An 18197-nucleotide genomic window follows, 5' to 3' on the forward strand; every position below is an offset into this window, starting at 1 on the left:
TCTTTTTATGTAGTTAATAGATTATTGTACGTTTTTAGATCTCTTAAACACAAGTTGTTTAACTTAGATATTTAGCCAGGTGATTAACTTAGGTAAATTATTCAAAACTAGGTTAACACAATAACAATCATATTATTGAAACAGTGTGGAAAATAAATAACACAACCATATGATAATTTAGGAAAACCAAACTGATAAAAAACCTGGGGAGGATTTAGTATGTGTTTGGATCCATTTCACGTCTACTGTATTTGCTTTTTTTTTTTTTTTATGCATTTTGCTTTAGGCTAGGGGACAATTATCATTGTTCACGTACTGTAGCAGTACTGTTCACACATTATAGCAACACTGTGCATGGGACCTACAACCACTTTATTAAAAAAAAATATTAAAAATGGGTCCCACGGTACTATTTACATATTTAAAAATTATTTTGCTACAATATTTTTAGTTCTCAGTTTTCAATTTTAGTAAAAATAAGTTGTATCCAAACGAACCCTTAATCTAGCTATCCTTAAGGTAAAACAGGATCCACTATGAAAGAATTGGATTTTTACAATAGCAACTTAGACCACTAATATTCTATTGCTACATTGAGTAGAAAACTTACTACCACGACCACGTGACAGCTCCGAGTCCACGGATTACTTCTTTCCTTGATCTACAGCAACCATAAGTACTCCCACTTGTGTTTTTTAAGCTCTTTATGCAGTAACTGAAACGATTATCAAGCTCTCGACATGAATCTTGATTCTTGATAACCCTAAGTATGTATGAAGGCAAACTCCTCTACATCTCATAAGAGATTCACACACATAGCATAAACAACAACAACAAAACATGGTTAGGATTTTTCCTTTTATACTTAAGGCAAAACATAAAACCCTACACATTATATGAGCTTGGGCTGAGTTGGAAATTCTACAAAAAAAAGAAACATTCTGCACGAGCTTCGATCGATCGAGTCTAATTTTTGATCGATTGAGCCTTGTAGAAAGTGAACAGTAATTTCTGCAATTACTCGATTCCAACTTTACAAAGTAATCTAGACTTTAAGTTTTGATCATGGTTTGTAAACATTACACATTGAAGTTCTAATACATTTAAACCTAAAGTCTTAAAACCTAACAATTATGAAATTGTTTCAATTTTTTATTTATTTTTTTTATTTTTATATGATAGAAATAATAGAATTTGAATTTCCCATATCAATACTTATCAAATTGACCCATATGATAGAAATTACAAAATTTGATACATATATATATATATATATATATTCTCTTTTTTGGTGAGAAACATAACAAGAAAATAAATGGTATTAATTTTTTCTTTTTTTGACAGTTTTATAATTACAATAAAATCTCACAATATTTTTAAAATAAACTAAGGTCTCAACCTACCATAAATCAAAGTAAAATAAATGTACACTTGACCCAACCATCACAACTTAAAATAAGGTTGTTAGGAAAATGTTGTCAACTTTCTTCAACTTTTTCTTTTGAACATGCACAATAATCATGGGACAACCAAAAAGTAAATTTTTTCTTTATTATACAAACCAAAATATAAAATGTTTGACTATAAATATAGGGAACAGGGAATAAAAGTTGAATATGGCTACTCCTCATCTCTAAGACACATCATGCAAATTCAATAATGTAATTTGTAATTCTCAGAAAAAAAAAATGATGTAATTTGTAATTGAAGAGATGAATTTTGGGTGGACCCTTTTTGTTTTCGATCTCACATAGGCCAGGGTTTACTCTAGGAAGTTCCACGTGTCTCTAAACAGCAGGGACACATGTATGGAGAAAACTCAAGCCCAATGGACCTTCATGTGGTGACGCTTCGGGCCCTCGTTAAGTCAAGGAATACTAAAAGGTCTGGGAATTGGATTTGGGCTTTTGTTGGAAGGAATTTATTCAAAAATTGGCCCTCAAAAGAAATCTCTATATATTCATATTTTTATTTTTATTTATTTTTGATAATTACATAGTTATAAGGGAGCCCTAATAATTTGAATCATAAAAGTTTCTATTAAATATATCATGAAAGCACCAATCAAGCTACTCTTAACCACATTGGTCTCAAGGAAAGATTTATAAAAAAAAATTTCATTTGTCTTTTTTTGGACGTGTGAAAAACTTTTAATTACACAACGCACTCTTAGTTTAGAAAATCACCAACCTTTTTTTTAGCACTAGAAAAGTTTAGTACTTAGCAGTGGAAGAAAGTCACAGCATAACAAAATTACTTGAAGAAACCCGATATCTAATGGATTGATTGCACTTTAAGAAGTAATTAAAAAAAAAAAAAAACTGATAAAAAAATGTATTTTATTTGAAAGTTGTTGCCTCCCTAAATAAAAGTAGTCAATTGCAATACAAACTCAACTTTAACCAAAGCATTTCAAATCTATTACGCTACTACAAGTATCTAAGACAAAAACAAACACTTGGTCATACTTTTTATTTCCTACAACATCAATCAAATTTGCTAAATTGAGATTAGGTAACTACAATCATTGTTTCTCCAAAAAAAAAAAAAAAAAAAAAAAAGGTAACTACAATCATCAATCAAATTTGTTAGTGCAGGTGAAAAATCTAATTTGTTAGTGCAGGTGAAAAATCTAACGTAGTAGACTATTACCAGTTTGTAGCTAGCAGCCTAGCAGGGAGTTGTGTTTCACTTGGATGTGTCTGAAACCCTGTTCCCATGCAAATCGCAAGCCAATACGGATGGAAAAAGTTCAACAATTAGTCTAGCTGTGACACCAATGTTTATGGTATGGAGAAACCAATAATTCAATCACCATGAGAATTTCTTAAAACTCCACCTGCACCCTCGTTCTCTGATGGGCAAGTGTAAATAATGCTATAGACATGATAAGTTCGTACTGATTTTCTGTACGTAGCGGGATGTCTCTTTCATTCGGCCATTTAGACAATTGTCTAAAGCCTCACATCACATGGAAGAAGATCCCATATTAATGGGTTTAGTATCTGCTGACTTCTTCTCACGAAGCTATTACTTGGGCCATGTTAAGACCAGTTTTGAGGCACTTGTTGTGTGCGAAATTTTCTTCTTTTGTTTTGGGCTTTACAGACCTAGATATGGACTAGTAGCCGCTAGTCACTTCTTTTGGCAGGTGTCCAGTTCTGCTAGTCATTCAAAATTTTGGTCACTTTTGGGCTTTCTGCCTGTCTTCAATTTCCCAACAAGTGACCTGACACTGACCAAAATGACAATAACCTGAAAAAGATCGCCAAACTCACTCCACTTCAATTCTTTCAGTCTGGCACTACCAGTTAAATTATTCCTCAAGATTTCTGCTGAGCCGGAAGTACTTATCTCCTGAACCAAGAAATAACACAGTACTGCTTGTACAGTTGAGGAACAATGTACGTATCTCCATCCCGCAGTGTTCAAAATGGACTGATAGGTATTTTGTTAACAATCCAATGTCCAATCTCATTTGCATTACAGAAAATTCAAGGTTGCAACTCAGATATGCCCAATGTGAGTTAGTGCTCAGGCAACAGTTTCAATCCAGCATAAGACATTTTTGGAGATACTCAAACAAAGCCAGAAGCCAGTCTAAGTAATATGTCGCATCTTGACAATGTAAAAAATGCATCCCACAGTTGTATAGCTTGATATTTTCAAAATTCCATACATGCGCGGTTACAAAAGTAATAGAGATCTTTTCAAATGTACTTGAATAACGAAGGTAGAAGTAGAAAGCAAGAGTTAGACAGTGAAACAACATACATCAAAGTAAACTATGATAAATAATTAAAGACAGTTCTTGTAATGAGATCTGCTTCATTTTAGCTGGGCTGCTGCAGGAAGTAGAACCCCTCCATCCTTTATTGTTATAGTTAGAAACTACAAATGCATCCTTTGCAGTGCCTGTGACTAGACCTCTAATCTCAAATTCAATGGCAGAATTACACAGCACAGGATTGGCCACACAAGTAGCATTTAAAACAGCAATTTTGTACACTGGGATGTATATTTGAAGTGATTCCAAGACTCAAGCTTTATAATACCTTCTCTAATTTTATTGGAAATAGTATCTTCAACTGCAGATGCTATTTTCCCTTCAAAGCATCCACTTCCCGGAGTAAAAGTAAAAGAATCAGGTGCATAAGTAGTTAATATTTTTCAAATACTAAGATGCATTAGACTATGGAATGCAGACTCAGACAAATAGAATAGTTGAGATTAATATGCCATAAAAAAATAAAATTTGATGTGTATTATCATATAACTGATCTGTTTTGAAGTTAGTATGATTCAATTGAGAAAGGATCTTAACATGTCCTTAAAACTTAAAGTAAGCTCCCTTCACAGAAACTGCAATTACCCCCACTTCCATAACTTCACCCTTCACAGAAATAGCTCTGCTTAATGAGAAAGTGAAGTTCAAGTTAAAAGTTACGGAACACTTTTTGCTAAGAATAATGTATTTTTGCAAGTTTCATTTCATGTCAACCACTAAACAGATTTGTTTTAATGATTCACATTTACATATCATGTTATTTCCTTTTATCTTTGAAATCATCTCCTCATTCACATTTAAGAATTTTATTTCACCTTTACATATCTTGTTATCTGATTGTTATAGATGCTTGTTTAAGATTAACTTCTGTTATATGACTTAACTTTAATTTGTTCTAAATCAAGCTATTTATTTTGTGACAGTAAGACTTCCATGAACAGACAAGATAGCATAATAAGATTAATTGCAGATTATTGATCATCTCACCCTTTCATCACCTATATTTTTGGTAACTTGCACAACCACCACCATATTTCCAAATTTGGAGACAAAACACTCAAATTACAGCATATACTCTGAGAGTAACAGGTAGAAATATAAGGGGTATGTTGAAGACATTGCTTGGTTGAACTTTTTGCAGATTTTTTCATTAAATTTTAAGATACATTTGGCATGGAATTTGTATAAGATATTGTGGCTGCCTGCTGTTGCTAACAAGAACTATGGGTATCTGTCTCACATTGTAGAGCAACATATGTTACAAATGGAGACTGTTAAATCTTTTATCTTATGGGGCGAGTCTATTTTAACTTGCCAAAGACTAGCATTCATGTGCACAATATTCACATCTTGTTTCAAGTAATTCTCTAAGCATTTATTACATGATAATTTCACATAAGTAATACATTTGTTTCAAAATGAAAATACAACATGCCCATGCATCATGTGTCATCACTTATTTGTACAAATGGGAAACAAAAATTTCAACTATAGGCGAAATTGATTACATGGAGAGAGTAGTTGGACATGGGGGAACTGGTACTTCAGTAATACCTTCTAACATCAAGACGACACTCTTCATAGAGGGGCGAAGAGCTGGTTCTTCTTGAATGCACCACAGTCCCACCTTCACCATTTTCTCCAAGCTCATCATATCTACCTCTTCACCAATCACAAGCTTGTATACATCTCTAGCAGCAAAGCACTTATAGGCCCAAGAAGAAAGGACAATCTCCTCTGCAGTGGATGCGTTAACATCTATGTTCTTTCTGCAACATACAATTTCCAAGAGCACAATCCCGTAACTGTAAACATCTGCCTTCACTGATATAGGGATGTTCTTATGCCATTCTGGTGCCACATACCCTCTTGTTCCTCTGACCCCAGTGAAGGTCCTTGTCTGATCTGGCATTAAGAACTTGGCCAGCCCAAAGTCAGAGATTTTAGCATTCTAACAATCATCCATCAAATTTGGCGGAGCCACACACAAGGGTGGGGGGGCCAAGGCCCCCCCAAGTTTTAAAAAATTATTTTATAGTATTTATATTATTTACATTTAAAAAAATGTAACATGTAAAAATTGAAATTGGTCCCCCTAAATTTTGAGTCATTTCAATGTTGCTCTTAAAAGAAAGAGAAATTATATTAAAATCATATAATTTAAGAGGTTTAACAAATTGAACTATGTAAAAAATGATAAATTTTTGTATACGTCTAATAGAAGAAATACATGACTTTTGTATGCTCATTAAAATTTAGAAGATGATAAATTCTCTTAGTAAATTAATTTTTATATATGTGTGTAGAGGTTTGTCTTGATTAACAAATATATTAACATCACAACTTGGTCTCCCCAAACCAAAATTTCTGGCTCCGCCCCTGCATCAAAATGTTTTGAGGCTTTATATCACAATGAATGATAGGGGCCTCACACTCTTCATGTAGATAGAGAACTCCTCTTGAAACATCCATTGCAATTCTCAACCTCTCATTCCAATCTGGACGCCACATAGCCCCGAACAGAAGGTCAGCAAGGGAGCCATTGCTCATATATTCATAAACTAGAAGCCTTTTAGACTCCTCAGCGCAGAAACCCAGCAACCGAACCAAGTTCCTGTGATGGGTTCTTCCAATTGCTCGCATCTCCGCGTGAAACTCTCTTTCACCTTCTTCAACTAATTTCTCTAGTCTCTTCACTGCAACTAGTTTTTTACCTTTGTTTAGAGCACCTTTGTAAACTGCTCCAAAAGAACCTTTACCCAACTCTTCCTTAAAACCATTTGTTGCTCTTTTGAGCTCAGCATACGTGAACAATCTTAAGGTTACCTCCTCAGGCAGGCCCAAAATTCCATTCCTTAACACCCTTTTGTAAGTTAAAACTCTAATTTTGAGAATGAAACGGCCAAAGGTTGCAAGAGATAAACATGACAATATAGTAAAACCCAAAGTTAGAAGAACAATTTGTAACTTCGCTATTTTGCTTGTGATTATGACCGTGTTGGAAACAACGGGTGGCAGTGGTTTAATTGGGTTGAGACCCACCTTCAAGAACGCCGGGTACCCGGCATTTATATCTCTACTAACATATTTCAGTGGAAACTGTTGTTTCTGGCAAAGATTATTCTTGAATAGTGCCGCCCCACAATTGCAGTCTTCCAAACATGAGCTGCTGCATTCTTCCATTGTCATTTTTGCAGAAAAATACGGGGTGTTTCCCCACACCATGTTATCCATAGTACTCATGTTATAAGAAACTGCATTTTCTTTCCCACCTCTACACCCCACTTCTGAAAAGTGTCTCTCACAGCCAAGAGTCCTTCGATTGGGGTCTACAAAATCGTGCCCTGGAAGGCAATCACAGTTGCCTTGGTCGTCATATAGTGTACAAAAGCTGTTGAAGCCACAGAAACCCTTTACGTCACATGGACTATTTAATGCTGACCACAAACGAGATACTCTGTAGTTTCTTCTCTCATCGTAGGTGTGAGAATACAATCGAAAAATTCCATCAGCATCAAGTGTTGCACTGTATATGGTATTGTTGTTGTTGTCGAGGTTGATGCTGCTAGTGCTGGACGAATCTGGATCAGGATAAATGGTACGGACGGTTTCTGAATTGGACTCGTTGACGATGATCAAACTGCCGGAAGAATTAAGATAAAGGTGAAAATTGACTCCATTTCTATAATAAGTGTTAGTACTCCAATACGCATCTGGCTCGGCTTCTTCACTGTTTGCTGGGTATGAAACAAGGTTTCCATCAAACTGCATCACGAGATGAAACCGTCCAGTTAATTGGTCACTCTCACTCGAACTGGAGAGCAGTTGACCTCCAGTGAACAGAGCCTGATCTCCTAAAATGGTATCAGTAGGATAATCAAAACTCTGCCAGATGTAGTTGGAATCCTTGTCATAGAGCACAAAATTTCCAGAATCAAGCATGGCGGCATGAGAAACTGAGTTTGTTGCACTACTAGCAATAAGGTGTTTCTGTCCTTCCTCTGTTATTAACAGAAGCTTACCATCCTTGGTAAATTCCAGCTTTGCCTTTGAAGTGACTGGTGGATTGTCACGATTTGCTGTCCACACAACTGTTTTGTTGTTCATACCAACCAACCAAATTCCAACAGAAAAGCCATTGCCTTGCTGATAGAATCCAAATGCAAATAGGTTAGTAGGCGAAAGCCATGAAGTAGGGTGAGTTGTGGGGAAATTGAAGAGCCTATGGTTATTGGGTTAGATTGCTTTGCTTGAGCTCTTTCAACTGCAAAGGTTATGGATAGGACTAAGAGAACGAAGGATATGGAAGCCATGGGAGGCGATGAAAGAAAAAATATACTTGTATTCGGTTCTCTAACTGTTAGGTAAGTAAGAGAGACAAAAGGAAGCTAGCTTCTTAATGCTTCACAATCGTGAAATAGATTTTCAAACATAATTTTCTTCATTAATTGTCTATGGACACTGTTAAAATAGAAAGTAGAAAATAGAGCACGAAATCAAAAGGATTAACATATATACATTAATTAATTCATAGTAATCTTGGCTAAGTGGGATTTTTTTTTTCTGAGTAAAGGCTAAGTGGTTCTTAAACTCTCGTGATATCCATGAGAACTTGGGTTAGAAAATCTTGGTTTGCATCTTGGGGCTACCCCCGAGGGATTCATCCTGTAATTACATGGTGTGTGTGAGATAGAGGGATTGCATACTCCTGAGGGCAATGACAGAGCAAAGATTTAACTTCAGGGGGACAAAATTTATATACACTATGAACATTCATTAGGACATGTATATGTATATTACTTAATAATAAAAAAAAAAAAAAAAAAACAATACGCATATACTTTAGTGATATTTTAATGTAATAAGACCAACATAATTTAAAATAAAAGAATAGAATAATACTATTACTTCTTAAAAAATAGAGTATATTATTAGAACAGTATATCATAGCCTACCTGTTAACCGATATTAATACCCTAAGAGACTAAGACACGTTGCACTAAACGAAAAAAAGAAGAACGAAGACATGTAATGCTAGGAGAATATAGCTCAGTTTTCAAAGAATTTAATACCAGTAGTCACAAGAGTGTTGGTCTCATTCCAGGAGTCAGATTAAGTTCTCTTCATGTACTCTATACATTTAGGACTGAAGAAAACAAAAAAATGAAACCATCACCAGGCAAAATTAGGATATAAGTACTTTTTTTTTTGGCAGGCTAGAGGGGGCAAGTGCCCCCCTCAACCCCCCCGGCTTTGCCCCTACCCGAGGGAATAGTCAGATACTTGAAGGGGGTGTTTGGTTTGGTTCGCTATGATGTGTCATTAATGTAATGCATATTATGATGATATGACATTAAGATTTTTTGTTTATTTTATTTTTTCTAACATTACCATAATCTAAAATTACAAAATATATCGCATTACCTTAATCTCATTACCTACCTAAACAATTTAATGTTGTATTATTGTAATAAGATTACATTAATGTAAAATTACAATAATGTAATATTATGGTGTAATGTAAAATCATGATGAATCAAACGCCCCCAAAGAGGTTTGGATACATTTGTTTATCAAAAACAAAAAACAAATAGTTTATTTGATTTAGTGAGATAACCCTAAAATCAAGCTAATGTATGGTTTTGTGCAAAATCACGGTTTACATATTATATTTATGTTAATATTATAATAGATTCTAATGTCCCTTCTCAAAATTATGGCTTACATTTTTGAAGATGACCACAAGATTGTTGTTGATGGGACTGACGACATTAACAACAGACGAGCTCAATAAGACAGACGAAACCATTCTCTGAGAGGAGCCTAAATAGGTGCCCACGTCATTGACGAGGGTAGCAGGATCATTCAATGCCGCCAATAATGCCCTGGATGGTTACAAAACTAGCTGTACAGATCGTTGGGAGCATATTAAAGCCCCATTACTAAGTAGGAGACGTTACCAAGGAAGGCATTAACATCACAATATCAACCACAACGGCTAGAATCCAAGGCAACATATATAAAGCCCTCACATTGCCAACACAAGGTACATAGACACTCTGAGAGACACTTACTGTTATTCTGCTATTCTGTTTTATTTTACAAAGCACTTCCCTGTTCTGACTTTGGCATCAGAGGCATTGTGGCAGGCACCACATCGGTGACCACCTTGAAGGAGCTGTCTTTTCATTTACGTAATCATTTAGACAAGAGCTTGAATCCATCTAGACACATTCAACTTAACTGACGAAGTCATGCTTCATCAGTTTGGCGCCGTCTGTGGTGAACGACATTTTCATACTTAAGGTCGAAAGCGTAGTTTCCAATCAACTTCCACATTCAGATGGAATCCAACCAATATTCTGCAGCTCTGGCTCAGCAAGTTCAGGTTCTCGCGGCCATTGTCGAGGAGCTCACTAGACAACTCAAGAGATGAAACTATGGCTTTAGCAGGAGGAAAACCGGTTTGGAGCCAATCAAGAGGACGAAGGAGATAGCCTTAGAAGAAGTGACCGTTGAGGGCTGACTACCCTGGATGAACCCCACTCAGACCTTTTCCAGGAAATGAGAAAAGAGATGGATGAGCTGAGGAAGGCCATTAAAGGGCAAGCAGATCGGAGTTTGGATAGGATGGTTAGGACAACAGATTCACCGTTCACCACAGTAGTCTTGGAGTGCCCTGTGCCGTCTAAATTTCGATTACCTTAACTTGAGTCGTTTGACAGGCTTAAGGACCCTCTAGACCACATCAACACTTTCAAGACAACTCTAGGCCTCCAACAGCCTCCTGATGAGATACTGTGCCGTTGCTTCCCCACAACTCTAAAGGGAGCTGCAAGGGAGTGGTTCACGAAATTACCAAAATCGTCTGTCAGCAGTTTTGAGCAATTAAGCAATGCTTTTTTGCACCAGTTCGTCGGAGGACAACGCTCGAAGAGACCAGCTGATCATTTACTCACTATCAGACAAGAGGAAAAAGAAACCCTGAGGTCGTACGTGAAATGATTTACCCGGGAGACTCTGGAGGTAAAGAAGCTAACAACATGGTGCAACTGACGACCTTTAAAGCAAGGTTGAAGTCTAGAGATTTTGTGGTTTCACTTGCAAAGAATCCGCCTAAGACAATGGTGGAGATGTTTCTGAAGGCACAGAAGTATATGAACGCTGAGGATGCTTTAGCTGCCATAAAGGATGTAGAAAAGTCGGGAGATAAGGGAAGAAAGGAGGATGATCGTAGAGGACAAAAAAGGGAGCATCCAGACCGACGGATCAATGACGGAGGTAAAAAGAAAGACGAGAAAACTCCCAAAACGGTAAAATTCACTCCTCTAGTTATGCCTATTGATAAAATTTTGGCATAGATTAAGGATGAACACTACCTCAAGTGACCAAGGCCGTTGCATTCATCCCTCAACGTCCGTGACAAAAACAAGTATTTCCAGTTCCACAAAGATCATGGCTATTACACAGAGGATTGCCGGACCTAAAAGAACAGATAAAGGAGTTGATACGTAAAGGAAAATTTGAAAAGTATGTGAAGAATGGGGAGCCCAGCAAGTTCAAAGACGGCAATAAAATCCAACATGAGTCCTCGTCCAGGGATGAGGATCACCCGTTCCAGCCCCCACAGAATGTGATTAGGGAAATAATGACGATCGCAATGGGGGCATTCACAGGAGGGTCATTCAAATCTCTCAAGAAAGCATGCCAGAGGCAGGTGAACAACATCCATATGATACCCCCGTTCAAGTAGAGACAAACGAACCAAGATATGTCTTTCAACGAGGAAAACGCAAGGGGGTGAAGCAGCCTCATAATGACCCCTTGGTCATAACACTCACGATTGAAGGATTCAATACCAAGAGGATCCTCGTGGACAATGGCAGCTCCGTAGACATCATCTACATACCCACTTTTCAGCATCTGAAGCTAGATCCTAGAAAACTGCGCCCATTTGACTCCCTCCTCTTCAGCTTCAATGGAGATAGGGTATACCCCAACGACATAGTGACTTGATGGTGAAAGTGGGGACCTACTCGAAGCAGTTGACCCATCAGTTAGACTTCTTGGTGGTGGACTGCCCCTCATCATACAATGTAATCATTGGAAGGCCCATACTCAACAAATGGAAATCAGCCACGTCCACCTATTGCCTGAAGGTGAAGTTTCCAACAGAGAACGGTGTAGGTGAGGTAAGAGGAGATCAAGTCCTAGCTAGAGAATGCTACCAGGCCGTATTGGTTGTGAAGGAGAATCATACGTGGATGATCGAGGAAAAGGAAGAAGATAAAGTAGGAGCCCTGGAGGAAGTGGAGATGGTAGACGGAAAGACAACAAAAACAACAAGGATAAGGATGACATTGAGTCCCAAGATGAGGTTAATGCTAGTTCAGTTCCTTAAGGAAAACCTTGATGTCTTTGCCTGGAGCCACGAGGACATGCCTGGCATATTGCTGAAAGTTATCGAGCACAAGTTAAACGTGAATCCCAAAAGAAGCCCATCCAGTAGAAACGACGGGTCTTTGCCCCAAAACGGAACTAGGCCATTGCAAACAAGGTTAGCAAATTACTGACAGTAGGCTTCATACGCGAAGTGTATTATCTAGAATGGCTTGCGAATGTCGTCTTAGTGAAGAAGGCAAACGGGAAATGGAGAATGTGCATGAACTTCACGGACTTGAAGAAAGCTTGCCCAAAGGACAGTTTTCCCTTACCAAGGATAGACCAGCTAGTAGACTCTACAGCCGAGCATAAACTACTGACGTTCATGGACGCTTTCTCAAGGTATAACCAAATAAAGATGGCTGAAGAAGACTAGAAGAAAACTACTTTCATCACAAGTCAAGGGCTTTATTGCTATAAAGTAATGCCATTTAAATTAAAAAATGTAGGGGCAACCTACCAGAGGCTAGTGAATAAAATGTTTAGCGAACAAATTAGAAGGAACATGGAAGTATATGTGGATGACATGTTCATCAAGAGCAAGGAAGAACTGACACATCTAGATGATCTGAAGGAGATGTTTGCCATGCTTAGACAATACCAAATGAAGTTGAACCCCAATAAGTGTGCTTTTGGTGTAGCCTCGAGAAAGTTTTTGGGATTTATGGTGTCCTAGAGAGGAATAGAAGCAAACCCAAAAAAGGTGCAAGCCATCCTTGACATGACATCACCCAAGATCGTCAAAGAAGTCTAGAAGCTCACAAGGAGGATTGCAGCACTTAATAGGTTCGTCTCTAAAGCGACGGACAAATGTCTGCCCTTCTTTAAAATGTTGAAACAGGCTTTCGCCTGGATTGACGAATACGAGGCAATGTTTCAGGAACTCAAACGTTATTTTAGCAATCCACTCCTCCTGAGTTCATCCAAGCAAGGAGAAGACTTATATCTGTATCTGGCAATATCAGCTACGATCGTGAGTGCAGCCCTAGACCGAGAAGAAGATAAGAAGCAGCTTTCAGTTTACTACGTTAGTCAGGCTTTCCAAGGGGCTGAGGATAAGTACCCAAGGATTGAAAAGATCGCATTAGCATTAGTAGTAGCCTCGCACAAATTGCAACCGTACTTTTAGGCGAACCTCATCCTAGTAATGACAAATCAACCCATCAAAAAGTCCATGAACAAACCCGAGGTAGTAGGGAGAATGGTCCAATAGGCAATTGAACTCAGCCAGTTCGATATCGAGTACCACCCAAGAATAGCCATCAAGGTACAAGCTCTAGTGGACTTCATTGTCAAGTTCACCCCCTAGAAGATGACAACCCCACCAATGAGATAGAACGGTGGACGATCCAAACTAATGGTTTCGTTAGCTCAAAAGAGAGGGGGAGTAGGGATCATCATAGTCACCCCCGACGGAGAAATGCTCAGGTATGAAGTTTAATTAAAGTTCCCAGCCACCAATAATGAGGACGAATATGAAGGAATATTGACGGGGTTGAGACTCGGGAAGGCACTCGGGGCTAAGAACCTGCTCATCTAAAGCGATTCGAAATTAGTAATAGGGCAGATCAAAGAAGAGTATGTAGCAAAGGAGGAAAGGATGTAGAAATACCTTAAGCTGACAAAACATCTAGCCTAGGAGTTTGATAAATTGGAATTCGTGCAAATCCTAAGAGGCCAGAACATGGCAGCAGACAAGATCGCAAAAATGGCCTCGTTAGAGGAAGGGTCAACGAGCATGGAGTTAGACATGGAGGTCCAAAAGCACCCCAACATCGAAGAAGTCCTAACATTTGCAATCCAGAGCACAAACAGCTGGATGACACCAATCGTATCTTTCCTCCAAGACAAGCGCCTCCCTCAAGACACCGAGGAGGCCAAGAAGATCAAGAAGAGGGCAGCTAGATTTACGATCCTAAATGACACCTTATACAAGAGAGGCTTCTCCATGCCTTACTTGAAGTGTGTCAACGAAGAGGAAACCAAATACATCTTGGAAGAAATCCACGAAGGAGTTTGCGAGGACCACACTAGCCCTAGATCCCTGATAAGCAAGGTCATTAATATCACAATATCAACCACAACGACTAGAATCCAAGGCAACATATATAAAGCCCTCACATTGCCAACATAAGGTGCATAGACACTCTGAGAGACACTTACTGTTATTCTGCTATTATGTTTTATTTTACAAAGCACTTCCCTGTTCTGACTTTGGCATTAGAGACGTTGTGGCAAGCACCACACTGGTGACCACCTTGAAGGAGCTGTATTTTCATTTACGTAATCATCTAGACGAGAGTTTGGATCCATCTGGACACATTCAAATCAACTGACGAAGTCACACTTCATCAATTATCATTGCACTTCGCAATGGAAATATGCTCAACGTTTCTTTTGGTCACTTCGTAAAAGATATATATATATATATTTTTTTTTTTGCTTGCTTTCTTTGGAGCTACTATTTCTCTCATACATTTAGGCAAGACAATGCAGTTGCACTTCCTTTAGATAGGAGAACAAAGTTTTCTTTTCCTTAATTTTTAAATCTGGATAGAGGTTGATCCCTTGACATTAATAGTACTAGTAAATTGCTCATGCGATGCACAGATAATATTGTAATGTTTATTTAAATTTTTTTGGAGAATGTTGTATATATATTATAATATATTTGTTAAAAAAACATTGTTGGTAATGAGTTCATTCTAAGAAGTAACAATTATAAATTGCACATACATATTCATTATAATTATTTGTTCAAGTAATGAGCAATAAAAAAAAAAAAAAAAACTATTTTGGAGTAATATTTTATAATAAAAGTTGATAAAACATGTTAATTCATTCCATATTATTGATCTTTATTATGTAATGTAATAAAGAGCTTCATTGCGAAATCTTGTTTGTTTGTGTTTGTGTTTGTGGGTGTGTGTGTGTGTGTGTGCTTTTTTTTTTTTTTTTTTTTTTTTTTGCGATATGGCGATGCTTGTAAAGCTTATCAAGTGGTATGTTATCACTATTTATTTCTTCATCTTTAACGTTTGAAGTTTGGCCCATCCCTATTTGTTCATATTTTGAGCTTTCATCATTTTTTTTCTTTTGTTGCATCATTTGTGTTGATCACTAGTAAATTGGCACTGGAAGATTCTTAATTGGATCTTACAAAATTTGGACTTGTGGATTTGTTGTCGCTAAGATTTTGTGTAGGTATCTATATATATATATATATATTAAATTTCAGCATGTTATTTACATCAATCTAAATGTGAAGTGATTTTTTTTTTTTTGGTTGTAAATGTTAATATATATATATATATATATATTTGTTACTTGAGGAATAGTGTAGCAAAATAATTAATATAGCATATTGGATTGTGTATATTTTTTTCCATACATTTTTGTGATTTGAAGGTGCATAAAAAATCTTAGCAACTATGTAATTTTCAAATCATCCTTTAAATTGAAGTAGGAAAAAGTATTTTCTTCCTTCAGATCATGTGAGATTCCTTCTCCAATACCAATCTGCATATGAGAAATTTAATATATATTATGATCAATAGTTTTACAAAATAATTTAATCATTTAAATAAGTTGTACCTTAAGTTTTTTTTTTAAAAATATTTTTTTAGCAAGATATCTTGTAGATTTATTCAAGATTTTCTTAGCATCTTGATCAAATATCACAAAAATTGTTTTATTAGTTGCATCAAAAACTTCAATTTGAATCTTGTATTTGAAGTAGATTGCAATTGTTTATATAGTAGTTATAGTGAGATGAATATGTTATAAATATTTGAAAAGTATGTAGTTAATGTGAGTGTCTCTAATCTTGGGATGGGGAGATTTATTTTTGTTTCACATTTTGCACAACAAAATGATCCTAATTGTGATTTGACATTCCTTTTACAAAGCACCGCATGAAATGTAATACCAACCCATCATTGTATCAATGTTGCTTACTATTGCAATACAGTAGTAGTTCACATCTTGCAATGAACTTTGAAATTGACATGTATCATTTTTTTAATGTAAATGATGAGTATGATGTATTATTATTTTTTTCATGTAAATAGTGAGTATAATTTGAAATGATTTAAAAATTTGTTTCGTAGGATCCCATTCAGTGCATTTGATCTTTGTTATTGTCTTCATATTGTTTAAAGATAAATCCTCCTATAAAAATTATTTTGCATGCATTTTTGATATTTCTTGTATAGAATCATGTTTTTGACCATTCCTATCATTGAATTTTTTTTAAAGAAAATATTATGTAAATGGTATTTTGTGAGATAGTATATGCTATTTATTAGACTTGTTTTGTTATTAATAAATTTAGAAATATGCACTTGTCAATTATTTTAGAAACCTCAGGAATCTCAAGAATTATATATACTTTTATTGCACTAGTTGATGATAAAGAAAATTTGCATGCATAAATCTCAAGATTTATATAGATTTTTATTGCATTGGTTGATGAAAAAGAAAATTTGCATGCATAAATTGCATAGAAAATTAATAATAATAATAATAAAAAAGCATATTGAATTGAAATTGAGAAAAAGGAAAATATATTTTCATGAGAATGAGATTTTCCAGAAGTACCATTTACCCGTGGGGGAGGAGGAAGAGAGTTTGTAAGTGGGTAAGAGTTTTAACTTTGATCTACATGTGGGAAGGGTCAGACTTGGGTTATAATATGTAAGGTAATACCTGGGCTTAAGCTTTTCATAAGGTTTGGTCTATTTTTAAAAGGTGGTCCATTTTGTAAAGATTAACATTCTGTCTAATAGTCATGAGCAGCCCATATTTTAAATAACGGTACAAAAAAAGTTACTATGATCTATTGGGTAACCGTTAAAAAAACTTAATCAAAAGAGGTCAAAAATGCTAAATGCAAAATTAGAGTGTCACATGGCAGGTGCTCATGCACCCTCGCATGAAGTCAGGTGCTCATGCACCCTCGCATGAAGTCTATTCTCTTTTTTATATATATATATATATATAGATTTTTTTTTTTCTGATTTATTTGCTATGAAATAAAGGCCATATGGAGCCATATCTTAATAAATAAATAAATAAAGAAAAAAGACAAGTCAAGGTGAAATTTTGAAGACTATTTTGAGTTTTTTTTTTTTTTTTTTTCCTCAGATAAGATAGATAGAAAACATATGAGAAGGGAAAGGAGGGAGTGAGAAGACAAGACTTACAACACTAGGACTTACAAAAAGGTCTAACATTTGTAAGTACAAGTGAGGTTTATAAACCGAAAACTCACTCACTAACTGACTGATATGGTACTTTAGACCACTTATCTATTTTTTTTAGATAATATAGATAGAAGACATAGAGAATGAGGAAGGAGGAAGTGGGAAGACAAGACTATTTTGAGTTTGGTACATAAATTTGTGAATAAAATCGTGGCCATAAATGATTGTATTAGATATATAGGCTATTATAAAGTATGCGTTACAATAAATTTAATAAAAATGACACAGTATTGTATAGAAATATTACTGTAAATACTTCCACTATGATTCTATCTGATTTTATAGAAAATTTTCTGTATAGACTTTTGAGGGGGGTTTGCCAAAATGATCTTGTTTTAGTAATTTTTAGGTCTTTTACTCCTCATGCAAAAGTACAGGACAGGAATAGGCCTCTTTTATTTATTTTTATCTAATTTATTTATAAAAACAGCTAGCTATTCTATTCTCGATTTCATGGAATTGTTTTTGTTTTGACTTTTTTAGAAACCAGCTTATGCTATTGACGATTTCATGTATTTCTAATTTTTTTAAATGAATTTTAATATTTGAATTGTAGGGTCACGTTTTTCAGGCCAGGCCCAAAATGACTGGGACCTTAGACCTGTGAGCCCAGTACAATGAATTTTGTAGAGAATGGGCTAAAGAGCTAGGTTTTAGCGTATGTACAACTGTCATCATGATGCTCTTTACAATCAGATTGAGGC

At 36.0% G+C, this 18197-nt stretch overlaps 1 protein-coding gene across 1 annotated transcript; it reads right to left on the reverse strand.

Annotated features, from left to right (window-relative positions):
- Window positions 1–5239: 5239 nt before the first annotated feature.
- LOC115956291 (G-type lectin S-receptor-like serine/threonine-protein kinase LECRK3) lies at window positions 5240–10832 on the reverse strand. Its single transcript, XM_031074714.1, has 3 exons — window positions 10798–10832; window positions 6147–8009; window positions 5240–5739 (listed from the first exon to the last, which is right to left on the reverse strand). Exons 1-3 carry the CDS (start codon window positions 10830–10832, stop codon window positions 5292–5294), a joined length of 2346 nt encoding a protein of 781 aa, XP_030930574.1. The 3' UTR covers window positions 5240–5291.
- Between the last annotated feature and the right edge of the window lie 7365 nt (window positions 10833–18197).

The sequence above is a fragment of the Quercus lobata genome, chromosome 8 (genome assembly GCF_001633185.2).
Source record: "Quercus lobata isolate SW786 chromosome 8, ValleyOak3.0 Primary Assembly, whole genome shotgun sequence".
NCBI classification, from domain to species: domain Eukaryota; kingdom Viridiplantae; phylum Streptophyta; class Magnoliopsida; order Fagales; family Fagaceae; genus Quercus; species Quercus lobata.

Coding starts and splice junctions, on each gene's coding strand:
- LOC115956291 (XM_031074714.1), bottom strand. CDS start 10,832: ATGTTGTTAGCTTCTTTACCTCCAGAGTCTCCCGG. Junction 8,010..10,797: donor TTACCTCCAGAGTCTCCCGG/GTAAATCATTTC, acceptor CAATAACCATAG/GCTCTTCAATTTCCCCACAA. Junction 5,740..6,146: donor GGGCGGAGCCAGAAATTTTG/GTTTGGGGAGAC, acceptor GGATGATTGTTA/GAATGCTAAAATCTCTGACT.